The sequence below is a fragment of the Leptonotus elevatus genome, chromosome 10 (assembly GCF_054856555.1).
Source record: "Leptonotus elevatus isolate MCC_2025b chromosome 10, RoL_Lele_1.0, whole genome shotgun sequence".
Taxonomy (NCBI): Eukaryota; Metazoa; Chordata; class Actinopteri; order Syngnathiformes; family Syngnathidae; genus Leptonotus; species Leptonotus elevatus.
In genome coordinates, this window is record NC_141248.1 from 15,249,600 (window position 1) to 15,276,521 (window position 26,922).

Here is a 26,922-nt window from a genome sequence, read left to right on the forward strand (position 1 = left end):
TTTAAGATAAAAGGGTGCAAATATATACATTTAAACAACTCAAAATTACCATGAATAATCTTTTATTTTTGTTTATAATTATGCTTATTTTGTAATTGTGGAGTGTAATAATTGAAATTGTAATTGAATTTCGATTAATTGCACAGCCCTATGTACAGGTTGTAGCTCACGTTCATGCTGAAAAAAAGTTTCGAAATAATTTGTCTTTGTTCACGCTTTTATATCACAAAAAAACCCAAAACTCATTCGAACAGGGGTGTGTAAAGTTTTTTTCTATCCATTATATTTTTTGCTTCAAGTGTTGTCGCAATCAAAACCTATTTTCTTTGCAAAACAGATTGGATCTTATTAGTCTGCATTATGTTGTATGACATTTTTAATATGAACCCTCGTTCTTTCTAGACATCAACAACAGATGTCACTTGTTTTTGCTATTCATATCAAATATGCTTTATTTGAGTCGTACATTCAAATCTGCTTTTTTATTGAAGGGATTAAAGATTCTCCTGAAAAATGCTTAGATTTTAAGTATTTCCTGCCATCTGTTAAAAGAAAAAAAATAACTAACTGCACTACAATAGAAGGGCGGGGATACATTTGGAGCATGTGCAACAGGGCAGGCACGCTCTTATGCATCAAGTATGGCCCGCGTGTGCGTGCGAGTGTATTTATGTTGTCTGAGCAGCTTCTTAGGGGAGATCTAGTGATGATTCAACCCCTCTGCGCCTTGAGACCAGCCCTTGCCCTTTCGAGCTTCCTTGCCTACGCACCTCTCTTACAGCGAGGCACGTTTGCGTAGCCGTTGCATAAGTCACAGCATGAGACAGCAGAAAAAAAGGTGCTGGTAGCGGTTGTGGATGCTCACATGCTGAGGAGGATGAATGGAAGAAATTAGGCAACGATTTAGTGAAATATCAACACTTTCTTGAGCGCGCTGTCTCACTGCTTGTTACTTGATTGATCAGGCTGCGCTGAATGCTAAACATCACATCGTGTAACCCCCCCCCCCCTTCCCCCCTCCCCCAGTGTTGCAACACAGTGGCGCCTGGGGAGTAAATCCTGCTGATGCAGCCCTCTGCAGCAAGAGAAGGGGGAGGCGGGGAGGGAAATTGTGGCTTCAGGAGATAGCAATATGTCAAACATATACGTATGCATTCACTTGCTGTATAAAAATTATAACTAGCCGTGACTGTTTTTTTTCATATAATTGACGAGAATTCAGTAAAAAGGCAAAAAGTTATTTCAGCAACGCTTTAATGGTTATTGAGGTTAACAAATTTAGGTTCATATGAAAACATAAAAGGCATAAGTGGTAAGTATAGTACAAGTTGTCCCAAAAGTTTCAGGCATGATTCAGACAGACGTGAGGCCGTCAGCATTTGATAGCTTAGTCTTTGCAGTTTGTTCATTTCTCGCCTACTGACGTGACGCAAAGGTTTTCTGTCCCCACTGCAGTTCAGCACCAGTTTCTGGAGAGTTGTCAAATGTTTTGAAGATTGTGTTACTGGGCGCAAGTGCGAGACATGGCACACCAAAACAGCAGCTTCAAATAGTCTGGTTCATGCTCATGAACCAGGATTTTGTCTTCACAGTAACAACCCGTCTAATCACCTAATAACCTGACGGTTTGCTAATTAGCGCTTCATTAAAAAAAATATATATATTTTTTTAGCCTTTATCACTCTCCGTAGCATCTGTCAAATTTGACTTGTTATTACTTACATATTGAAACACAGACAAGACATACTTACAAAAATGCAAAGCCCAAGTTGACAAATGCTGATGACTTGCTATAGGCAAAATTTCAATTTAATTACTAATGTCTTCATCTTTTCACCAATGTACTGTTTTACTTTGTAGAAATAATTGTTATTAAACAAGAAAATTCCCGTTGACCAAAAACATTTACCACCTATGATATTGTATATTTCATTTATATTTTCCAGCACTATGGATGTTACATCACCTGCATATGTTCTTTATGCACACTGAGCAACCCATGCAGTGATTTTTTTAAGCTTAAAAATATATCCTGCCACAAAAAAATGAATATTTTACCATAATTTTGACGCACTCATCTTGAAAGAGTTCAAATATATATTTTTGAATAATTCAAATAACATGGCCAGTTTTAAATAATTATAATGTCCCCAAATATGAATAAAATCCAGTTTAATTCTCCTGGAAAGACGCTCATTTGTAACAATCCTTTAAATTGTGCCAAGAGTGGTGCAGAGCAGACGTAATTCGAGAAGCATGAGGCTGCACACCGGTAGGTCACGATGGTCTACTGAAATCCGACTCCTTGGCATCGGTCTATAATCGATGCACGCAAAGTAGAGCGTAACAATGTGTGTGTTACAAAGCAGCCGCATGATTTAGTTGAACAGTACGCGATTAAGAAAGCAAAGACGTCATGCGTGTTTGTAATGCGCTGACTCAAATGAATGTTTAGCTAGTTTACTATTTATACAGCAATTCAAGGAAGGCAGGGTCCAGAATATATATTTTAATCACGTTTATTGTTTTATTTCAAATCTATTGTGTGTGTGTGTATAAAAGGAACAAAATCATAACATTTGCACACTGCAAAAAGGACTGTAGAAAATTTAAGAAAAAAATATAGTAAAATAAGAAAATCATTACTTCAAATAAGCCAAATTATCTGCCAAGAGAACAAGAAAATTTCACTTAAATTTACCTGTAAGATTTTGAAAAATAAGAAAATAATACTAGGCCCATACCATTCTTGAAAATAGTATTTTCAGACTAAAAACAAGTCATGTCCATTTTTTTCAAGCTGTATTAAATAGAACTATTTTCTTAAAATAAACGAGAATTTTTTTTACGCTTAGACAACTTAGCTTGAGTGTCAAGCAGGGAGGTAACAGGTCCAATTTTCTTTGTCATGACCTAGCCAGGAATTGAACCCACAACCTTCAAGTCTGACGGTAGGCACTCTACCACGAGACCACTGATCTGGTACTAAAACAAGGAAAGATTTGCTTAGTAAATATAATGAAATGAACCACATTGCACTCCTGATTGTTTTCATACTTGTATTTTTTCCCCATTTATCTTATTACTAGATTATGCAAAATCTTAAAATAAGAAAACTTATGAAACCCCATTTCAGGGCCTTTGATGTTGGTTAGTTGACATCTTAAAATGTGGCAAATGCTTGTTTTAATCTTCACAGTACTTCAAACTGGCTGTTAACACTCAATGCCAAGACTGCTTGATCAAATAAAAATAATTAAGTAATAAGTATCTTAAAATAAGCACAATGATTTTGCATGACAATTTCATTTTAAGTAAAAAAATAACTTGTCAAATCAAAATAAGCAAATTTAGGTTCAATTTAAGAAATTATATCTTACTTAAGATTTCAGTTTTTGCAGTGCATCTCTCCTTGATTTACATATGTGGGTTGATCTCAAGGCCCAACGTGTAATATTATGTGGTATGTGTCTGAAAATACGGGTCTGATGTTTACACTGTTGTTTTTATTCAACACACAAAAAAAGAAATGGGCTGAGAAGAAGTCATGTTCACTTTCACTCGCGCCGCAGGGCAATTCACAATTTCCTTCTGAATTTACTCAGGCGGGTTGTAAGAGCGGTTTGAAAGGATAATTTATCTCTTCTCGTTTGACCTATTTAATTTTAAGGATGACCTTTGATATCACCACACTGGTGAAATTCAAGCATTCTAGAAAATTAATTGCCTTCATGAACGTTCCTAAGGAGCGGAAACTGTCCAAGGTGGAGAGACAGAGGTTCAAGGAGGAGGCAGAGATGTTGAAGGCCCTTCAGCACCCCAACATTGTGAGATTTTACGACTTCTGGGAGTCGCCATTGAAAGGAAAGAAGTGCATAGTCCTGGTGACAGAGCTCATGACCTCAGGCACACTGAAAACGTGAGTGAGAACGATCTACAGTGATATATTTGCACATCTCCAGCCTTTTATCATGATTTTTTTATGAAACTTCTGCAGGTATTTGAAGCGCTTCAAGGTGATGAAGCCGAAAGTTCTTCGGAGCTGGTGCAGACAGATCCTGAAGGGCCTCCATTTCCTCCACACCAGGACACCCCCGATCATCCACAGAGACCTCAAGTGTGACAACATCTTCATCACGGGCCCCACGGGATCCGTCAAGATAGGCGATCTGGGCTTGGCAACTCTGAAGAGGGCTTCCTTCGCTAAAAGTGTTATTGGTTAGCCACTAACTCGACACTTTTTAAAATTGAGATGAGTAGGGTCTAACCAATATGGATTCTTTTTTTTAAGGTCAATTCCGATTTTTGGCAGTAAAAAAAAATTCAATAACCAGTAATTGTTAGATTATTTTAAAAATTACATCATGACAAAAATAACTTATTTTTGGTCCCTCCATGTTTACAAAAACAAGGATTTTAATTACAGGCAGAACAATAGAGGATGAATTTAGTACAAAAAAAAAGAAAAAAAAAAGAAGCTTGAACTGATGAAATTAGTTTTAGATTTAGGCCATGAATGAATGCAGCACATAAGCAACATTATGATTTTTGGGGGGTAAAACATGATTTACTCTTTCCTTTAACATTGAATCATATTTCTTCTACTTCATTATTTTCTTTGCTATTAAGTGATGACTTCAAAATAAAAACAGAAATGCCTTTCTCACATCAAAATCTTTGACAGAGTTGCATTTGAATATATGATGAGTTCACCCGAAACGGGAGCAAATTTCAACATTACTAATGCACACTAAGCATGAATATAAACCTTATCAACATAAATATTTTCTTACAAACATTGTGTTAATGGGCCTATAAGAGGATGGATAGGGATGCGTGTCATTTTCCTGTTTCATAAGAAAGTACATTGGCATTTAGTTGGCAAAACTTCAGCAGATTATTATCATATATTATTATATCGCCCGCTATAATTGGCCGGCTGATTAATCGGCCGGGCCCTAGTAATTACAGTAGTTGCTTTAAACTCAAAATTTAATTCTTAGCAGTACTGTTTCTAGTGTTCCGATACTGGTATCGGAAGAGGCCCTGATACTGCATTGAAACAGTGGTATCAGTATCGGCAAGTACTAACAAGTAAAATGCCGATACTATTATTTCTGACGCTAATATAGGACTTTGGATGCAGCATCTTGTGCCTTGCTCGTGCACGCCATTCACTGATGTGTGACGTGTTCATTGCATGACAAGCCAAGAAAAAAACTGGTTATTGGAATCTGTATCGGGGGCCAAAAAACTGTATTGGAACAACACTAACTGTTTCTCCACTTGTTAAAAAATCTATTTGTTTTAATGGTCTAGGCACACCAGAGTTCATGGCCCCAGAGATGTACGAGGAGCACTATGATGAGGCTGTGGATGTCTACGCCTTCGGCATGTGCATGTTGGAGATGGCCACTTCAGAATATCCTTACTCCGAGTGTCAAAACGCCGCACAAATCTATCGCAAAGTCACCAGCGTGAGTTTTCACTCAGTTTTCTTAAGTTACAGTATTTCTTTTGAAGTCCCTCTAAAGTGAAATTAAACATGAACTATGCATTTCAGTCACCGCAGAGAGTGCCTTCATCACACTGAAAACTTGACGTATTGTTTTTGTTTTGTGGTTCCATTTGTTTATTGACAAGTTTGTTCTCTTTTGTATTTGTTTGTATGCCGCCTTCCTCAAATGTGTTGTATTTACCGTAGTTTGGCTAATAACTGTTGATTCAAAGTAATTTCAACACAGTATCATAGCCATTATTGTTAGCCTAACATAAATCTGTTTACTTAATGCTAACATACAAAGGCTAGCAGAAATTAGCATTGATATTACAGTCATTTTAAACAATCATCAAACAACTGTTTCTTTTGCATAAACATTTCAATAACACTAACAAATGGAACATCTAACCTTACTCATATCATAAAAACATATTTTCTGTGTTCTGTGGAAATGAGTAGAACTTCTGAAGTTTAGCGTTAACTTTAGTTTAGTTTGCTGACTGTTTACTTCTTCTTGACATCATCCATCAATTCTACTTGTGTCACACTACTGCCACCTTCAGGCCAAAGGAAGAACACCAGAATGGACAGCACAGTATCTTAAATATGTCCATCTTATTAACCAGTGCAAAATTAGTATAATTTTTAAATCTCAAAAGTAATGTCACGAAAAAGGACACTTCAAAACTATTAAAGTAAATTTTTTGAGTGTTGTGAGATGTTTTTATTTGTTTTTTTTACTCATGCCATACGATTGCTACTCTCACTTACTCCCCCCCCCCCCTCCCCAGGGTGTAAAACCTGCCAGCTACAGCAAAGTAAGCGACCCAGAAATTAAGGAGATAATTGGAGAGTGCATTTGTCACAGATGGGAGGAAAGGTGAGTATGTGACAAAACTCACGCAAGCAAGTAATGGCTGACCCATAACATTAACTCTGTTGTGGTGTTGCTGCTCCCGTGTTATGACGTCAACACCAGTATTTGGCTGTGACAGAGTTCATGTTTGTGTGCTGCGTGTCATTCAGTGACCTACAGTAAGTAGCTGTTGTTGTTGTGTTCATTTCCTGCAGGTACTCCATCAAGGACCTCTTGAACCACGCCTTCTTTGCAGAGGATACAGGTGTTAGAGTGGAACTCAATGAAGAAGATGACGGGGAAAAATCCTCCATCGCGTTGAAGCTGTGGGTTGAGGATCCCAAAAAGCTGAAGGGGAAGTACAAGGATGCTGGTGCAATTGAGTTCACGTTTAATTTGGCAAACGAGGACCCAGAAGTTGTTGCGCAAGAAATGGTAAACATGATTTTAATCGGTTAATTACTCTCATTTTGCGATAAGGCTTTATTTGACTTTAATTGATTAAACACACTGAAATCAGTCAAGCAATCCATTTCATATCGTTTATATTTTCTAGGTATTCTGAAAAAACTGCTACATAATGGCTTTCTGTTAAAGTTGATAAGGAAAATAGTTTAGGATTTTAAAAACAGTGACCAAATCCCATCTCCACATTCAAAACTAAAACAAGAGCAAACTGCAGTAGGCTGACCATTTTAAAAGAGTTACTTGAGGATCATTAATATTCATAAAGAAACAATTTTTGCTTCTAAAATTATATTAAAGGGTTACTTGACTCAATGAGCCATTTTCAACAGTAAAAAGTTCATATTTTCTCTATAATGAATTTGATAACGTAATTATCTTTTATGTACAATTAATACCTTTAAAAACAATTTTTTCCACTTGCTGTTGACTGACGATGACATCACCTGTGCTGAGGAAGTAGGTAACAACCAATCATAGCTCAGTTTGTTGACCAAACCCAGAAAACAGTTGAGCCATGATTTGTCATTACCTACTTCCTAAGCACAGGTGATGTCATCTTCAGTCAACAGCAAGTGGAAAAATTACATGAAAATGAATGAAGTTATCAAATTCATTCTAGACAAAATATTAACTTTTTACTGCTGAAAATGAGTCAAGTATCTCTTTAACAATGTTTTTGATGAGGAATTATTGTTTTAGTCTTAAATAGTTTTTTTTTTTTGCATATCCAGAAAAGCTGTACAGTAAATAAACATTTTATTATTATTATTATTATCATTATTTAATTAGCCTTGTGAGCCATGTCAAATGTCATTTTTAGTATATGCTGCGGGCCACTGAAAAACGTATGGCGAGCTGCAAATGGCCCCCGGGCCGTCGTTTGGACACCCTGGTTGACATGAATCATTCTCAGAAAAATGAGACATTGTTATCTTTTCTAAAGACAGATTTTGCAATCCGGCTCTTGCATGTGCTGTCATTCGATTGTGCATTTCAAGCTAATTAAGTGGTTGGTGCACATTACACAGTATGTGTTTGACTAAATTGACTCATTAAATTGAGAAATGTAATCCCAGTCTCTTAATTAAACATAATGCGACAACGAAGTCGCCCTGTCTGTGATTTATGGCTACTATTGTCTTTGTTTGGTGCAGAACTGTGCATCGTACTTGGTGGTGTAATATTTTCTCATGTAGCAATAATGTTTTTTTTTTTGTAAAGACAGAATTTGACATTGTATACTTAACAATGAATTATTATGCCTATTCAAAATACCTCTTGTCTGTTTAGTATACACACTGTAATTAAATTTTTTGATGTTGTAGGTGGAGTCTGGCTTTTTTCTGGACTGCGATGTGAAGGTTGTTGGAAAGTCAATCCGAGACCGCGTTGCTCTGATCAAATGGAGAAGGGAGCGCACCGTCTCACCGGGAACTGGCGAGGCATCTGTGAAGAAGACTCAGCAGAACCTCCTGCAGGTTCCCGGACAACAGGGGGCCACGTTGGCCTCAACCGAGTATGACGAGCAGGAGGTGGAGCAGCAGACCTTGATATGTACAGTCCCCGTCACCACGTCTACCACATGTGAGAATGTGCTAATGAAACAGACCTGAATATTACATCATGATAAACCACGTCAAGTCTCACTTGAGGCTGTAACAGGATTAAAGTCAACTTTAAAATGTATTGACAATAATATGTTAACTCATTCACTGCCATTGACGGCTATAGACGTCAAAAAAGAATTTTAACAATTTCTATTAGTTTAAAAAAAATTATGTATGAAAACCTAGAAAACAATAGTGTACATTTAGAACAGATGTAAAATTTGTGATTAATCGTGAGTTAACTATTGAAGTCATGCGATTAATTACAATTAAACATTTTAATCGCCTGACGCCCCTAATTTTTAATAATCCCCCCCCCCTTCCCCCCAAAAAGATTATAAAAAAAAATGTCTAGGTTTTCATACTATTGTTAACAAAAGTGGGGAAAAAAATGTTAAACTAATAGAAATAGTTCAAATGAATTTTTGACGTTTATAGGCGTCAATGGCAGTCAATGAGTTAAATGTGACCGCACTAGTTTAAACATGACATTCTGATTAATATTAAATTTGTGGAATATGAGTTAAGAAGCCAAATCCAGCTGTTTTTATCCATCTCAGTGGGCGGCCATTTTGCCACTTGCTGTTGAGTGAAAATTACATCACAGTTGCTCAGAGCTGCAGCAACGACCGATCACAGCTCACCTGTTTGCTGAAGCTGATCTGTGATTGGTTGTTACCTAAGCAACCTGGTTACCTGAGTTACCTGGGCAACTGTGATGTCATTTTCACTAGACAGTAAGTGGCAAAATGGCAGCCCACTGAGATGGATAAAAACGGCTGAATTCTGCTTCATAACTCATATTCCACAAATGTAATATTAATCAGAATGTCATGTTTAGAGTAGTGAGGTCACATTTAACACATTAATGGCAAGATTTTTTTGGGGGGGAAGGGTTGATTTCCCCTTTAAAAAAAAAACAACAACTTTGATTAGTCATCAACATTTCCTCCCTCGGGTCGTGATGAAAACATTTTTTTCCCCCTCTTTTCTATGTCCTTGTCGCCTCATAGTCCTCGATGTGATTAATTCCAAAATTACACTTTCATACAGCGGACAGTGGTGTAAGCTCCACCATGCAATTGGATGATCCCAGCAAACAGCAAAATGGCTCCTACCAGTCGCTGCCTGAAACCTGCTCAGCTCAGTCGGTCTGCAGTCCTCCTGCACAGTTGGAGCCTTACCAGCAAGCCACAGCACAGGACCAATACATGCAAGAATCCACGCAGTTACATCACGGAGCCTACCAGCAAACCGCAGGTCAGCTGCAAGCTACGACCTACCAACAACCTGCTGCACAATTGCACCTGGGACCACATGATGCTCCAACAGTAAGTGTATGCAAAACCTCCTCTTTTTTTTTTTTTTGTCTTTGCATGTTGTAATAATACATTTCTGATCAGAGTCTCCACAGTGATCCATTTGTGTGCCCCAGACGTGGAAGTGCCTCCCAGGTTGAGATGTCCTGCTCGTACAACAAAGACAGTTTATTTTCTAACCGTTCCCAAACCTCGTCTTTATTTCCTCATGAATTTTCTCATCATGACTCAGCGAATCCTTACGCTTCACCTCTCCTTCTCCTGACGCCGCCCCACCCCTCAGAGCAACGACTCAGTGTCCCACTGCAGCCTCGCCACTGTAGGACTTGCAGAAGAAGAAGGGGTTCTGTGGAACCCGCCCATGTTCACTCTTTGCCCACATCCGCCCAGATGACTTCAATCTCTAAACCTGCCTCATCCACATCCTCACCGCCGAGTCTACCTTCTATTTTGACGTCATCGAAACGTCGCTCCCCGCCATTGATTTTGCCTTCAAATGCTGACCTGTGCAGGAATCTACTTGACGGTGGAGATCTCAGTCTTCTTAACCACTGTCTCCATCACATCGTCGGCCGCAGAACAAGTTCGCCAACTCTTTCGGAGTGTGGCGCTAACCGTCTTGCATCCCCTTTGTTTGAGCATGTAGACAAAGGTCAGAGCCTTAAAGTCCCACTGGACAAAAGGCTCCTCCTCCCAAGATGTAATGGCAAAGGCAGAGCAGATACACTGGTAGGTTAGAGAAGAAAGCTGTAGGGCAGACACTTCTACTGCGGCAGCCTGCTGCATTTTTTATGACCCCGCAAGCTTCTTTTTTCTCTAAGCATCTCCGTAGAAATGTACAACAAACAGCTTTTGCTCCTGCTTATCCTAAATGAAGCTTTCATTTGAGACAGATTAAGCGAGAGCACAGTAGGGTGTGCGATGCTTCACAAATTCACAAAGTCATGCCACTGCAATCCCCTTCCATCCAGCTTCCCTCTTGGATTCCTGCCCCCCAAAAATATATTCTACCACTTGCCTGCTCCAGCACGCAGAGCATTTTGACCTTGAGCTTCAGTTAGCACTCGCCATACAAACACTTGTGCGTTATGAGTCATCGTGTAGTTAACGTGGGCTTGTCATATTTGTTTCTGACAGACAGTCTCTGCTCCATCGACGCCAGCCCCTCCCACGCAGCACAGTAGACCGACAGCACAGAGCTTCCCGACTGCAACGCCCAGCGTACAGACGCAGATTACGGCTCAGCCTGGCCAGGACCAGGTACTTCACGAAAACTGTTTACATTTTGTGAACTACAACACAAAAGAAAGTATAACAAAAGGCCATCGGTTCCATTTGTTGACCATACTGTCATGCAACTTTTAGCACAACTGCATAGTTTGTTTTTACCAGCTAATGTATGTCCGAACAGCTATCCTGCTTTCAAAGTATAGTAGAAACATGCTACTGATATTATTGTGAGTTTAACCTCAATTTTCCTGACTTTAGTGGGTCAGTATTGAGGTCATGTTGGTTTTATTTCTTAAGAAATAAGGTGATACAACCCGGTGGTTAGTACGGGTTGAGCCCAGTATTGACGCTGGTTAAATGTTTGTGGCCGCAACTATCCTACGACAACTCAGTCTATTATGCAAATGTTTGCAAAGTAGTAGTGGTGTCGGTGGCTAGTTGGTGGCTAGTTGGAGTACCCATACATATTACGTCATTATTATATTACATTATTACCTTACATCATTATTATAATCAATTGATGCTTAAAATTAATAATAAAAAATAACTAGACATTTCTAATTTCTGAAGAAATTGTGGGTGAGTGCTGAAAGGCTGACTGAAAAAGTATGACGTTATTTAGAATGATTTTGAATGATGTGGAATGATATTGGATGACTTTCAATGTGTTGGAATGGTTTGAATCGGTCAAGTAATGTTGAGGAAGGATTGAATAATGTAGAATATGTCCTAATAATATAATATCCAATATTTTTGTGGGGTGAAAAATTGGAAATTTTTGGTATGTGCGAAATTTTGGCATATCATCACCCTCTTAAAATAATTGCTTAGTCATATTTTTGCAAAAAAAAAATGTTTTGCCTGGTTGGTGGTTAAATTTTTCGTGTTCCCTGAAAAAATGACTTAAGTGATTATTTTAAGAAGTTGAACATCGATATTGAAAATTTAACTGAATGACTTGTAAACATGTAACATGAAAATGCGTCATTTGTAATGAAAGGTTAACAATTCATGGGGGAAATTAGACCTCGTACCATTTAACATTTCATACAATAATTTAAAAAAGTAAAACACCCAATATCGTGATGCCAGTTGAATTGTGATGCTAATTAGTATTCCTACTTCAACACAATATTTGATTGTCTTCCTGACCAGCCTACAGCTCACTTGAGTCCTCCTGACTTATCTACCAGTTTTCTACAATCTGCCACCAGTGCTCCCCCTCCTCTACTACCCCTCCGCATCAGCACGCAGGTGTGTAATATGAAGTTGGCGTAGACTGTTACGTAAGGTTGTTTCGGGTAAATATGTTTGACGCATGACACCTGTGTAAATATTGTTTCTATTGAATGGGTGACAGTGTTCATTGTATATCATTTTCCCTTTTTCTTTCCCAGTTTTCCTCACCATATTGTATTCAAGCAGGGGGCCTCAAGCCCCCTTCTATCTCCCCGGCTCCTTTAGCTAGCCCTTACTACTCACCCCACCCCACCATCATTCCCTTTAATCCTCATTCTGCTGCTTTTAGCACCCTCCAGCCGGCACCTCAGCAGGTGGCCAGTGTAGCACTCCCCGGCACACTCCTTGCCATGAACATGTCCTTTGCAGTGCCCCAGGAGCAGAGCGGCCCAGCTACATACTATCCAAACATTGCTAGCTTCCATTACACCCCTTCCTTACCTCTCTCCCAGGTACAACCCACCCCATACCCCGTCCCCCACCCTGAGCAAGACTTGGCTGAACAGGTGACTATTTGACTTGTAGTTCTGGGGTGATTGGAAATGAGGTGGACAAATGGTGCTTAGCCCTTGGTGCAATGCATGCACAGATCATGCATTTGGGCATTTATAAGCCGTTTGCTTTATCTATAAATTAATTCCTCAAATGTGCTTCTTTTTTTTTTCTAGATGCAGACAAACACTCCACAGGGAAATTTAGAAGATTTTCAACTTTTGGCCCCAGTTCAACCTGGTTTTCCTACTATTCAGATTCCTCTCTGGGGAAGTGGAACAGATCTAGATAATGCTGCAGCCAGCACGGACTTAAATGTAGCCTCGACATTTCACACCTCAGCACCACTCCCATCTGCAGCGGATGTCGAAACCCAAACCCCAGCACAAGCTTTAATCCAGCCAAAAGGCCAAGCAGCATCCCAAATGCCGGCTCACTCCGCGGCTCCATTCTCATTTCAAGCTCCAGCTCTAGCCCCATCTGAAGCCACCGTCATTTCTTTATCAGGATCACCAAAAGTCTCATCTACAGCCTTAGATGATTCCTCGGCAGCAGGACAAAACCACATCTCCGTACCAGGGTTGGTCTCAGGACCGAGCTCCGTCCCGCTACCAGCTCAGCCTGCTCCTGTTCCGACTTCTGTCCCAGCTCCAGTTCTGCAGTCCGCTGGAATCCAGACATCTGAATGTATAAGCCAGACAACAGTTTGTCAGAAACAAGAAGCCTCATCAACTTCTTGCACTTTACAGCAAGATCCCTGCACAGAGGTATGGTGAACACAAGACGGTGTATTACTGAGAGTAACAAATTCACTCAGGTTATTGACATTTCCAAATGCACATATCTCCCTACATTTACTCTCTTCAGGAAGTGTTTCAGGAAAAACTAGTATCATTGCCCAGCTATGCCTATGACAGGTGTGTGCATTTTTTAAGCAATCCTTTAATTCTGTACATTAACTAAAAAAATCCTCAACATCTGTATTTCTTTTTCTCTCTCAGTCCCTTCTCTGATGTTGCATCTGGTAAAGAAACAAGTGACGGGTATGACAGCCTGGCCAGCGGAGGGAAGGGGGAAGGAAAACACAGAAAACATCATCGCAAGTCGACTCGAACACGCTCTCGTCAAGAGAAAATGAGCAAACCTAAACTGAGCATGCTCAATGTGAGAACAGGATTCATATTTTTCCAAGGTTACACGTCCCTAAAGCCGTATTCTTGTTTGTGAAGTGTGGCCCCTGCCCCTACAGGTTTGCAACACGGGCGACAAAATGGTGGAATGTCAGCTGGAGACTCACAATCACAAAATGGTGACGTTTAAATTTGATCTGGATGGTGACGCTCCGGAGGAAATTGCTACTTACATGGTTTGTTTAACAATTAACATGATCAAGTTCTTTCTCATCTACTGTATTGGCGTTGCTCACAACATGTGGGCATTGTTTGAATTTAGGTGGAGAATGGATTTATACTGCCTTTAGAAAAAGAGATCTTCATTGACCAGTTAAAGGACATTGTGGATAAAGCTGAGGACATGCTGAATGACGACACGGAGGGGGAGCGGGCTTCTACTTTGAGTTGTAGCCCGCAACAAGGCCAGACCTCTGAAGGACAAGTGGGAGAGGTAACAGAAGTGTCAAATAAATTATTAATATTGTGAAAAATACAAACGTCACAATACGATAATTATCACAATATTGTGAGTAGGTTGGCGATATTAAATTAAAAAAGCTCATGATACAGTATAAAAACACATATTGTACAAAAATAACAATGATTGAAAAAAAGCACAATAACATTAGTGACAAGAAATAGGCTTGGCCAATCATTTTATTGTCATGTGCTCCTATTGGCTCAGCGGCGCAAAGTATCATGGTCTATGTAGTTCACAATGCTGTGTTCAGATGAAGCGGGTACAAAATATATATAATTTTTTTTTACAGAGATGTTCAAATATATTTGCTGGTATGACTGAGGTGTGAGTGAGTGATAACCGCCGCAGTGGCCAAAACATGCATAATAAAGATTAAATGGCGCTAATAAACTGACCACCAGAGGGTGCTGGAACTGCACAAATGGAATACAACCTCGCCTTTTTAACAGATATGCTGCTTTTAATATCATGACAATTTTAGTATTGCAATATCGTGATATTGCCATTATTGTTACGTCCCTAATACGGATACAAGTATGAGATTCTCCCTGAATTTGTCAATACATTTTGAATTATGTGCTTCCAACGTTGTTGGAAAGTTTTTAATTTCCCCAAAACACACTCCAAAAGCTTGTATAAAGTCTTTCAGTGGAAGCTCTTGTAGCTCAGGACCAAGTCCAAATTTTCTTCTCAAAATATTTGAGTCCATATAGTTATTCAAGATTCTGTAAAGGGACATTAGTATTTATCGCACGTGTCTTTTCTTACTACAGAGTCAACAATCTGGATTATCCCAGCCTGTCTACCAGCAGAATGGTGAAGCACTTTATCCCTCACAGCATTTTGATAATTATTTTGTTCATTTTCTAAACGCATGGGTATTGCAGTCCTCCACACAGGAAAGCGATGGTTCATAATCTGTCCTGTGGAGGAGACCCCCTTTTCCAGCCAGGAGCCCACATCTGATGGTACAACTTCGCAGTCTCCTAGCAGTTCAGCCAACACGCAGCTGCCTGGCAGGCCTTCCACATCGCGAGGTGATTCTTTTTCATCTGCTGTGCAAAATCTGATTGCATCGCAATTTGTGGCAGATGGGAGTCTATTGAAAAGAAATATGATATTGTTATGATCCATGTGTGTGTTTTTTTTCGGTAGCTGAGGAGGGCTCATCCTCGACGATGTCAGGAGGGAGTGGAGGCTTCATCCATGACCTGTATGGATTCTGCAGTCCCCCGGTTATGTCCAACACAGACCCTCTCCTCTTGGTCAGTCTTTCCCCTCCGGTGTCTGCCCCCCCGGCTCTTCAGTCGGTACCATCGATGGAGCTACTCGGCAGCGTGCATCAAGCCCAACCGGCCAGAGCTGAAACTTTGCCACCATCATCTCCACAAACCTCTTTTCAAATAGACGAGCCACAAGGATCCCCCGTGGCCGCCACCTCCCCCACCCATTCCACTTTACACATGGCATGTCCCCTTTCTGCGGCGGAGGAAATACCCTGCTGTCCCCTGGTCATGCCCCTGTCTCTGGATGTGGGCAGCTCACTGGGTGGCTCCCCCATCACTCCTCTTCCACCCCAGGAGCCCGGTTCAGCCAAAGAGTCACTATCTCTCTCGTACGCCGCCGCCGCCACACGCAGTGAGCGCCCGCAGCAGCCCGTGGTGCTTCACCAGCCTTTCTCCAGTGTGGGAGGGGCCAAAGTGTGCTCACTGCCCCAGAGCCCCGCACCCTCGCAGCACGGCGGAGGACCGGGCGAGTCAGACGGTGAAGGACGACTGGGTCGCGGGGGATTTGTGGACAGCACCATAAAAACACTGGATGAGAAACTTCGGAATTTGCTCTACCAGGAGTACGCGCCCATGTATCCGTCGGGAAGCACAGCGGAGACGCCAGGTTCCGGTACGGAGTACATCCAATCGCCTCCTGGGCCAGACAGTGCCACTGGTGGGTCAGGAAACAGTACACCGGGTCCAATGGAGGAGAGTCGATACAGAGCAGGGGAACAATTGGTACGTTTGGTAATATTTGTTCAATACAAATCTTAGCTCCATATGCAGTATTTAGGTTATATGTTTATGTTTGCTCTACAAAAATCAAAGTGGGGCACCAATCATTTACTGTCTGATGTGCAACTGCAACTTTATAACTAAGGATGGGTGACTAATACTAATACTGTATTGGTATCAGGCTGATGTCTGGCCTACTGGTATCAGTACTTGCAACTGCGGCCGTTACCAGTATCAGCAGTCCTTACTTACTACTAATTTCATGCATTTTAAAGGAAAGATGCTGTATTTTATTATAGAGGTCTTTTTTTTTTTTTTTAATCTGTCATTGTTTTGGGGGAAATTTTATGTATCAAATGTACTAGTGGTAACTTGGTATCGGTGACTACTCAAGGGTAGTCGAGTATTGCATCCATATTTGCAACTAGCCATCTTGTATCTTTTATTCACACAATTAGGGATGCTCGGTATCACTTTTTTTTCGAACTGATACCAGTGCTAGTACTCAGCTCTTAACTAATTTTCTCCCCAAAATGTATAAATACGTTCTATTTTAAATGTTTTAAGTGTCTCAAAGACGTATTTATGCGTTTTTTGTTTGTTTTTGTTTTTATGCTAGAGCAATACAGAAGGCTTTGATTGAGCCTCTAACTGCAAAGAACGGTTGAAGAAATAGTAGTTATTACACAAACGGCCAGCAGGTGGCAGCAGAGCAAAATAGATCAACCAGGGTTATGTTGAAAAAAAGCAAATGTACTCACAATTCTAAAAGATTTGTGAATAATGATGAAACTTAGCTATATTCTAATGCTAATTGCTGCAAAACGGAAACAGATAGAAACATACTTTTTTTCTTGATGAAAAAAGACGCTCTAATGGTAGGTTCCATGTTTTTATAGCAATAGAACACAATATTCTGTGGGCCTTGCAAAATCAGTCAAAATCCAGTAAAACAATCGGGAGTGAAAGGGATTGCATCAGTGAAAATGGCTGGGAGTGACCGTAGTCAACGATACCAAGTTCCGATACCACTAGTACTTTCGATACATACAATTTTCCCCAAACAAAACAATGACAGATAATTTTAAAGGAAGACCTACTATAGCATTTTTCCTTAAAAAAATGAATACTTTCTATTCTTCCAATTTGTCATTTCTAGTTCCTGATTGTAAACAACTACAAGAGGGTAGGCCATCACGAGTACCAATACATTGAAATAAGCCCTGGTATCAGCACGTTGCCGATACCTGGTATCAGTACTCGCCTATCCCTACACACCATGTAATTTGTTTAAAGGTATAGTCCGAAGTTTTGGTCTGTCCGGGACGTTTCTGGGCGGGACTCAACATTTTTCTTCCAGACAAGCCACAGAGGCAAGCTACTATCAGTGGTATATGCAAATTCAGCTGTGCAAACTCCTGCTCCTGATTGGTGGACTGATTTCACACTCGTTCCTGGTTGGCTGCTTCCTCGAGCGTCAGTTATGAATGTTGTGTTTACAACTTCGGACCATACCTTTAAGATCTGATCTATTTTTTTCGCTACAGTGCATTTTGATCACGTCAACACACACTCATGACTTTTAATTTGTTTTGTCCATCATCTCTTTTAGCCTCAAATTCCCGAGAGAATGGATAGTTTGAGCACTCTGAGTGACTCAGCTGTATGTGGTATGTACTGTACTGTCTTCAATGAGGACATTTTAAAATGTTCAAATATTGTGCCTGACTGTCCATGCATTCCTCAGTTTTTCTTTTCAATGAATTTTCGTGTTAACTTTCAATTATCTGCAGCATCCCATTCCAAAAGGCACGTTTCTCACTCTGTCTCCTGCTCTGGGACAAGAGGCCGGTTTAAGGTGCGTTTGAAGGAAAAAAATGATTTTCTATTGAGCGTAGCAGCATACTATACATTCATGTCTATTTCTTTTGTCAGATAATGTCAGTTCCTCCTGAAGTGGCCAACAAGCGTGATGTGAAGCAGAGGAGCTGGAGCAGCGTTGCCTCGCCAGCACATCCCGCCGGTTACAATGCTGCCATTGAGGCCATGACTCCTTCCACCACCATCGGTCGCTTCGCCGTGGTCAGCGCCGAGGATGACGTCACACAAAGGACACGTTGCAGTCGCTACTCGGCGCCGCCTGACTTCTATCTAGACACGCCTTCTTCCGGATCGACCCAGGGCTCCTTCCCTCATACCATCACCTCAGCCTCTGTACCCGTCGACATCACAGTCCACGCTCGCTTCCCGTCTTCTGACTCGGGGGCCGAGAGCAGCCCCGCCAAGCTGGCCCCTGCCACCCCGAGTCAACACACTCGGTCTGAGCGCAGAGGAAGTGACTTGATGAAGAGGGCAGTGGCCTTCCTCAGACGGTCAGGGCGCAGCAGCAGTGTGCAGAGCTCGGATTCTCCGAGCAGGCACGGAGGTGTGACGGGTTCCGCCTACGCCAGTAGTGATAATGACTCGGAGATGGAGGACTCAGACATGAAGAGAGAACTACAGACACTCATGGAGAAGTGAGTAAGAATTTTTTTGAGGTGATTACTATAAAAAATGAAATGAAATATATTATTATATAAATGAGCTTTACTTTCTTGCTCCAATTCCTTTAGACATTTGAGGGAGATCTCAGAGCTGCAGGATCATCAGAGAGGAGAAGTGGAGCTGCTGTATCTCAGACTTGGCAAAGTCCCACCATCCGGCATAACGTACTCGCACGTAGCGCCACCTACAGGTCGCAGAAAAAGGTCCGGCAAGCACAGGCTGAAACCCGGCAAGCTCCTCAGCCCACTGGTTCAGCAATTTCGACATGTCACAAATAAATCTGGTGACGCCGGCAGATCCAGTGAGTCTCATAATATCGAGTTCCTTCTTCCCACCTTGAAGTCTTTTTTTCTATGCTCTTCTCCTTCAATGCTCCTCACTAGCGTGGATACTATACAGTACGTCTGGTACTTTTAAAAATGCATCAATACTTTCAGGACATTGATGACAACACTTTTAGGCAACTGCAAATTAAGCTCTGCAATTTGGATGATGAACTTCACAGAGGCAGCCGCTTCCCGACAAGCAATTAGGTTAGCGAGTCTCTTTGATTGGTTCTCGCTCCGGCTGAGGAAGTCGAACTCCTTTCACTAAGCCAGGTGACGGGTGGTGAGGTGTAGCAAGGCCGCACGCTGTGTAAAGAGAAGTTATGGCATGATAAAGTATTCTTACAGTGATAAAGTATTATTGTGCTTGCTAGACCTTTTTCATTGAAATGCAAGAAATTCAGTGCCATCCAGGCCTTGATTTCCTCCAGACAGGACAGAACTTAGTGGCCTTAATGAAAAAACACACTTTTTGCTCAGCGGGACATACAACAGTTAAAGGAAATACAGTACCGTGTTTTCAAGATGAAACCCAGTGGCAGCAAATACAATGAAAACAGCAAATTGAACCCTGCGGAACACCACATGCAACAGTGGAGCAAAGCAGGACTCAGAGCAACTAAGGCTAACACAAGTTCTGTCGGCCAAATAGGATCTAAACCACTCTAGTCCGCTACCACTATTTATGGAGGACCAAAAATGCCTAAATAAATAAATAAATAAAAGTGAAAATAAAAACAGATATAAAAATATAATTAAAAATTATATACAAAAAATAAATAATAATGGAATATATATATATATATATTATACATAAATAAATAAGAAAATAAAGTAAACTAAATAAATAAAGAGACGCGAGAAAAAAAAATACAAAATACAATTATTATTTTTTAATCCAAATATAAATATATTCATAGATTTAAATATCAATCAATAAACAAAAAGGCTCTGCTCTCATATTTATTTATTTCATGCTCCAAATGCTGTCAGCATGAAATGTGAGGGGGGTGGTCCTAAGCGTCTCGGGTTAGACTCCGCCGTTGCAAACTGCCTTTCGATGGTGGAGTGTAGCAGGTCAGCGAACAAGAAAGCCCCAACGACAATTTTAAGTCTAATTCTAAATTGTAATCTTTTTCATTCCTAATTATTGTTACTTTTATTGGTGTTATAAGGTGATAATGAGTGCCCTGAGCCTACAAATGAAAAATAATAGTAACACCCTCATGTGTCCATTAGCTGTCCCTAGATCAGGTGAAACAACTGTGAGTTTAAACGGCTCTCCAGCCAAGGCGACCGTCACCACTCAGGGCAGGGAGCCATCCTGTCCCAGCCACATTCCCGGCTTCACCCCGGAACCCGTGCAGACTCAGCAGCCCTGCTCCCTCAAGGGCTCCTTGTCCTCTGATAACATTTATGCTGGACTATACACTGGAGACGGCACAAGCACACAAGCTCCACCAGGACAAGGTGAGAACACTTTAATGTTGTGTGATACAGTAATGTGTTGGACAAATGAAGCTTCATGAACCACCTGGGATATTTTTTGATTCCTCTAGATGGCACTCTCAGGTTTAAAGATACCTAGATAAAGGAGAGGAAAGTTAAAGTTATCTTTAAACCAAGAGCACCATCTAGAGGAGTCAAATAATATCACAAGTGCTTCATGAAGCTTCATTTTCCCGTCACTACTTGTACCTTGGATCAACATATTAACTGCCTCTTGTGGAATTTATTTAAGAGTTTTTTAAATGTGTGCTTTTCTTACTCTGGTGTCTTCTCCCCTTTTTGATTATTCTCCTATCCAGGCTGGGCTAATTACCCTCAATCAACCGAGAGTGTGACTTACAAATCCAGTAGCAAGCCCAGAGCTAGATTTCTCAGTGGGCCTGTGCCTTTATCTATCTGTTTGTATCTCTTCTCTTGCTGCTCTGCTTCCGTTGTTTTGCGTGTCTTTCTCTCATGCGACACACAACGCTGTCTTTACTTTGTGTTCCGAAACACAGCTTGTTTTCTTTGCACTTGTTTTTTGACATTTTCCTTCGGTTCCTACATTTTGTCCTGTTTATTCAAACGGCTACAGAGTTGACAAATTAATCATTTGACATTAAGAATTCAATCTATGAATAATAATTGGCTGGTAGCTTTTGTCAAAAATAATGACATGCATTATAGCCTAGGTTTGGATAAACAGAATATTTGCTAAGGTGAACTCTCAGTGCACCTTCCCAGATCCATACTGGTTGAAACACTCACTGACCACAATGTTGACATGGTTCACTCATCTAATGAGGTCCATTATATGAACCGCGTCAAAAGTTGCGCTGCTGCTTTGACATTTTCGGTTGCTTTATTTAGCTATGTAAAGTGGGAACTTGATGCAATGCAGTTCTACATACTGTAAACTACAATGTATTGCTAAATGATGAACTACAAGACATTGTGTGTGAATGCTTCCAGCGATGCCATGACATCATTTATTTTGTACTTCATTGTTAATCATAACTCGGCATTATTCATGATCTTATCTACAGAATCTTAATGAGGTCTTGTATTGTATTAGGTGGTCAGTGAATGTTTGTATGGATGAGTCAGTCACATTATATTTACAGTATTTAATATCAAGCATGTATATTCATAAATGTCTTTCTTCCTTTCCGCTCCTTACGCTGCACTTTACTGTTGCACTTGTTTCAGGAGGCTGACCATTTTGCTTCAAATTCAAGTTTAGTTTTTTTTTTTTTGCTTTCTGTCTCAGCCGCTTTGTTAAAGCATCTTGTTGTCAAATACTGTACACAATTCTTCTCTAAAAGGAGTCTCAGACAAGTTTTGTAAACTCTTGTTTTGTCTCACAGGGTCAACGCTGAAGCGTTTGTGTCTTGGCAAAGAGCGAGGCAACAGTATGTAGTTTATTTATGTATGTAAAGGACTTTGCAATCATGTTGTGTACTGTACATTAGTGTTTCCCAACCTTTATTAAGCTAAGGCATCCAATTTAAATTGTGAAAAAAAAATCTTGCCGTTCAGATCAACACAAAATTATTATTCTGTTGCATTAATGTATTTGGAGGCACAGTTTAATTGTACCTTCTGCCATCTATTGGAAGAACATTGAATTGTTCTGTCACTATATGTCGCTCACAGAGATCGATGGGAAAAAAAAGATTTTGTAATGTTTTGAATATAGATTAACAGTCTTTCACATTGGACTATATATACATATTAATAACATAATTAAAAAAAACTATAACTAGTTTGTGCATCAAGATAATTCATTGTAATTCCTTCTGGAGTGCGCAACATAGCCACCAGGGGCAGTATAATACAATCATGCAGATGGAAGGAAGAAGAGTTTCACAACTACTCTAAGTGACTCCGAATGCTGCAATAATGTTCGTTTTTTTGGTTTGGTTTTGCAGAAGATAAAAGACATATGCTCGTGTGAGTACGTATTGTTACATTGTCTGTCTACATGTGTTGATTAACATTTTATGTTCATATATCCGTTGCTTCGTTAGCCCATTACATGGTTTGGCACCCACGTATTCACATTTTCACATTTTTTTCCTCACATTTTTTTCCAAAAATTATTCAATATTTGATTCAATATTTTTTATATAGATTTTTTCCCAATCGATTTTCCTCCTTTTTTCGGGTCAGTCATATCTCAAAGTTCCACTATAACAATTCTCAAACAAAATAAGTGAAATTGGATAATTCCATGGCGCCTTGGTTGGAAATCACTGCCGTACATCACTGTACTCCTCAACATCATAGAATTTTGCTGCCATGTGTGCGTGTTTTTACTCATGCCAGGGCCGGGTGCTGGCCTAGGGGTTGTTAATCCATTGCAGCAGCCACCTACCGGTGCCACACCCCCTCCTCATCAGCCAGTGATGGGACTGGCACAAGCTCAAGCCAATAACAGCAACAACAAGACAGCAAGCTACGCTGGTTCATCCATCAATGCCACTGAAATCAACCTGCTGGAAGATCTGCAAAGACTGATGGACGACTGGACGCAGGAGGTTCTTATTGTCACTCACAGGCCGCGTACGAATTCCCTGCGCATCGGGGGGCAGCAGCTTTTGGATCGAGTGGTTGCCCCAAGTCACGTTGCAAGTAACTCAGAGGTGAGTTTGCAGAGAAGCACATGTACAGTGGACCCTGAATACTCTCAGCTTTGCACCATTTTCAGATGTAAAAAAAGAAAGAAAAGGTTTTGTTTTTTTAGAAAGGATTTTTTTTCATGGAAAATGTATATATAATATTGAATATATACATTTATATGTATTATATATATATATATATATATATATATATATATATATATATATATATATATATATATATATATATATATATATATATATATATATATATATATATATATATATATATATGTAATATCACCACTCGTCATTAGATGGCAAACAGGGCTTTGTTATTAGCTAATAACGTTCAATTTGTCTTTTAGTTTATACAGTCATTTGTTTTTTCCGTTCTTTTTTTTTTTTTTAAGACATTGTTCGGTTAGGTTTGTAGACAGCAGTCAGCTGACAGTTTCTAAGGAAGGCGGAAGCGAATGGCAAAACTGGCACATAGGGAAATAAAAACCTTATTGTCGTTAACTCATTTGCTCCCAAAAACCTATAAAAACATTCTATTTTAAATGTTGCCAAAAGTGTTTTTTTTACTGCAAGAGCATACAGAAGGCTTTGATACAGCCTCTAAACTGAAGAGAACACGCAAAGCAATGGTAGTTATTACAAAATCGGCCAGAAGGTGGAAATATAGTATAAGTGATCAACCAGGGCCATGTTGCAAAACGCTCTTTCCCCAGTGTTTTAAATGGATTTGTGAATAATGATGAAACTTAGCTATATTCTAATGCTAATTGCTGCAAAACGGAAACAGATGTTTTTTTTCCTGATGAAACAATAGACTCTCATCTTTCTTTTGGTCGGTTCCATGTTTTTTATAGCAATAGAACACCATATTCTGTGGGCCTTGTAAAATCCGTCAAAATCCAGTAAAAGAGAGAGCGAAGGGGGTGGCTTCATTGAAAATGACTGGGAGTGAATGAGTTAAAAACAACAATAAAACAAAACAACTAATGTTGGCTTAGTTGTGCTTGTCATATATTGCTCTATATTACAACTTTTTTTGCAGATTTAGAATTTTGTGCAATAGTAAAATAAAATGTTTCTCATACATCTGCTTAGGAAGTATGTGGTCCTACATGGCCCCCAAATAGCGCTGATGAAAAATTGTGGCCCCCTCCCTGATCTAATTCATTATCCAACTCTCAAGGTGTCGTCATGGATGACCCCGAGTGTCGGAAGCGGCAACCGTCCCCCATCATGGCCTGGCAGCGCCGGCATGGCGATGGTCAACGTGTCCTCCAGAGAAACCGGCGCCGTTTGTCAACTACTCTCGCCCCTCCCCGTCCGGGCCTCGTCCTCTCCCCTCTCTCTTCGCCGATCACCCGGGGCGCCCCTCGCCCTTCCTTCTGGAATTTTTGCCTTTCCTGGCACTCCCGCAAGCCAGGATGCTTCCATCCCAAGTGCGTCATATCAACCGCCGGACCCCAAAGCAAGAACTCTTTAAAGCTGAGTAGCAATTTGTGTCTTCCAAGTCGTGTACCAAAAAGCAATGTCATTGTAGTTGTAGTCCATGACAATGTGCATATACTGTATATAGTGTATTTAACCAGCACGTATGTTACCATTGGTCTCTCATTTGCATACCTCATGTTCATATGTCATATTATCATTGAGCAAAGGTAGAGTTTGCAGTCATTGCTTGTATGTCAACTTGTTACATTCAATACTGAGATTTACAGAGTTGTGTTGCTACGACCACGTGTAATATATCTTGTTAGTCTGTACATAGTTTGCGTGTTTGTACAGTTAACAGCGGATGATGCTTAGGTTGTTGCTGCAGCTACTGCGTGCGTCTCCTGCTGTGCAACCCTTCAGCAGCCGCCACTGTGAAGACTTCTGGACCAGACGTGCGCCGACCTGCTCTCAGTCCGAGGTTACGTTTATTTTAATTTTAATTTTTTCCCTTCAGCCCATCAATGAAATGCTTCCAGCACAAGCGCTTGGAATATTAACGAGAGATCGGAAGGAACTTTTACCTTCAGGTGAAAAACACCTGCGAGCGTGCCTTGTATTGTAATTTCTGAAGATGAGCATTTAAGTCCGAAGCAGCCATGAGTTATTCTCAATGTATGCTTAAATAATCTGATTAGGAGGATCAAAATGGACAGGAAAAAAAAAATGCTATAATCTCATCATTCATTGCAGGTCATAAAATATCACAGATTGTAAAAAAAATAACAATAATAATAATAATAATCACCTGGGGATCTACAGTATACAATGTGCTTAAAATGCATTCTGTTGTTGTTTTTTCTCCTCTTCATTCGCAAGGTGGTGGGAAAAAGGCATAAAATCAACTATGACACAGAAATGTCCTTTACCTCTTCAAACCTGTCGCGTTACATATTGTTGCCTTGAGGGAGTTTTTAAGAGTTGCTGTGAGGTTGATGGTATAAAGTACACCAAGAATGTGAATTACTGAAAAGCCTGTTTAATTGCATTGCATTCTTGTTTTTATTCTTAAAGTGTATTAGAAGGTGTGTAACTTCATTCCTTTTCACCCTTTTAAAATGATTTCACCTTCAAACACGTTCACTTTCAACATTTCTTCATCCGGCCTGATTGACAGTATCAAAAGAATGGATCATTTTGAAATCTCTTTGCAGACAAAGAGTACTTTATAAATGCCTCATATTATATTATATTTCATTTCTCTTTCTCTGTAAAACGTTTTGCGCTTCATTGAGTATGACCCAACCCTTGTCATTGTTCATGCTTGCAATGTATGAATGCTTTGGCCTGCTGCGTCGCCGTACTGGTGACAAACGCACTGAACACAATGAAATGAAATAAAAACACATTTATTAGACCATTGAAACTATTGGTCTTAGCAATCATCCAGCCTCTTAAAGTGCCATCATGTGCTTCTATCTTTCAAAAAAAAAAATACTTTCTTTGCATGTAGAGGCCACAATTATTTTAGGCAGGCTGTGTCAATTTCTAAAAGTTATTAGACACAAATTTCAGTGTCGGTTAAAATTAAGCTTTAACATTTTTGTATATTGTAAAGACGACTTTTTGGATCAATTTTGCAGTTGGTCCTAATTTTGTATGTATTGTAAGTGTGAGAGGGTCCAGGGAGAAAGAGAGAGTTTGCCCTTTAGCTTGACATGATGCACACATCCACGTTGCCCCGTGACTCTGTTCGAGTATAAAAAAACAACTTTTGATGTCCTGGCTTCATTCTGATTGGCGCCACCATGGAGAGAACGGTGCTTCAAGTCAGCATCTTCAAACTACTTTTAGCTTTTGGCACCACGCAACCCAAGGTAGGACGATTGATGGACACACATTATTTTAATAAATAAATGTTAATTTTATGAAAGAGAAAAATCTGGCTGCTCAGTCAGCAGAATTTCTTTTGTAAAAAATATGTTAAAATGTGATCATCTTTACAAAATACCCCATTTAATTTCATGTTTACGTTCAGAGTTTTATGAGTTAGCTGTTAATTCTAAAATATTCTTTTTTTTAATGTATGTATTTGTACATTAAAAGTTACATTTCAGAAGGGTT

General features: G+C 40.0%; 1 protein-coding gene across 11 annotated transcripts in view; it reads left to right on the top strand.

Moving 5' to 3' along the window:
• wnk2 (WNK lysine deficient protein kinase 2) overlaps positions 1-25,821 on the top strand; it is a 29,665-nt gene extending 3,844 nt beyond the window's left edge. Inside the window, exons 2-29 of one of the 11 annotated variants that reach the window (XM_086086781.1) lie at positions 3,747-3,919; positions 3,998-4,218; positions 5,320-5,477; positions 6,292-6,380; positions 6,572-6,791; positions 8,150-8,408; positions 9,485-9,762; positions 10,888-11,010; positions 12,136-12,234; positions 12,378-12,540; positions 12,589-12,725; positions 12,888-13,478; positions 13,579-13,628; positions 13,713-13,875; positions 13,961-14,077; positions 14,164-14,334; positions 15,138-15,180; positions 15,252-15,401; positions 15,520-16,373; positions 17,983-18,040; positions 18,164-18,228; positions 18,306-18,886; positions 18,983-19,215; positions 20,480-20,710; positions 21,049-21,147; positions 22,096-22,140; positions 23,057-23,373; positions 24,554-25,821. In XM_086086781.1, the coding sequence (XP_085942907.1) occupies positions 3,747-3,919; positions 3,998-4,218; positions 5,320-5,477; positions 6,292-6,380; positions 6,572-6,791; positions 8,150-8,408; positions 9,485-9,762; positions 10,888-11,010; positions 12,136-12,234; positions 12,378-12,540; positions 12,589-12,725; positions 12,888-13,478; positions 13,579-13,628; positions 13,713-13,875; positions 13,961-14,077; positions 14,164-14,334; positions 15,138-15,180; positions 15,252-15,401; positions 15,520-16,373; positions 17,983-18,040; positions 18,164-18,228; positions 18,306-18,886; positions 18,983-19,215; positions 20,480-20,710; positions 21,049-21,147; positions 22,096-22,140; positions 23,057-23,373; positions 24,554-24,850 (5,985 nt within the window). In that variant the 3' untranslated portion in view covers positions 24,851-25,821. Of the gene's footprint in view, positions 1-3,746; positions 3,920-3,997; positions 4,219-5,319; positions 5,478-6,291; positions 6,381-6,571; positions 6,792-8,149; positions 8,409-9,484; positions 9,769-9,834; positions 10,480-10,887; positions 11,011-12,135; positions 12,235-12,377; positions 12,541-12,588; positions 12,726-12,887; positions 13,479-13,578; positions 13,629-13,712; positions 13,876-13,960; positions 14,078-14,163; positions 14,335-15,137; positions 15,181-15,251; positions 15,402-15,519; positions 16,374-17,982; positions 18,041-18,163; positions 18,229-18,305; positions 18,887-18,982; positions 19,216-20,479; positions 20,711-21,048; positions 22,158-23,056; positions 23,374-24,553 lie in introns of those variants that run through there. The other 10 variants (XM_086086772.1, XM_086086773.1, XM_086086775.1 and 7 more) reach the window with 10 other exon arrangements.
• The last annotated feature ends 1,101 nt before the right edge of the window (positions 25,822-26,922 follow it).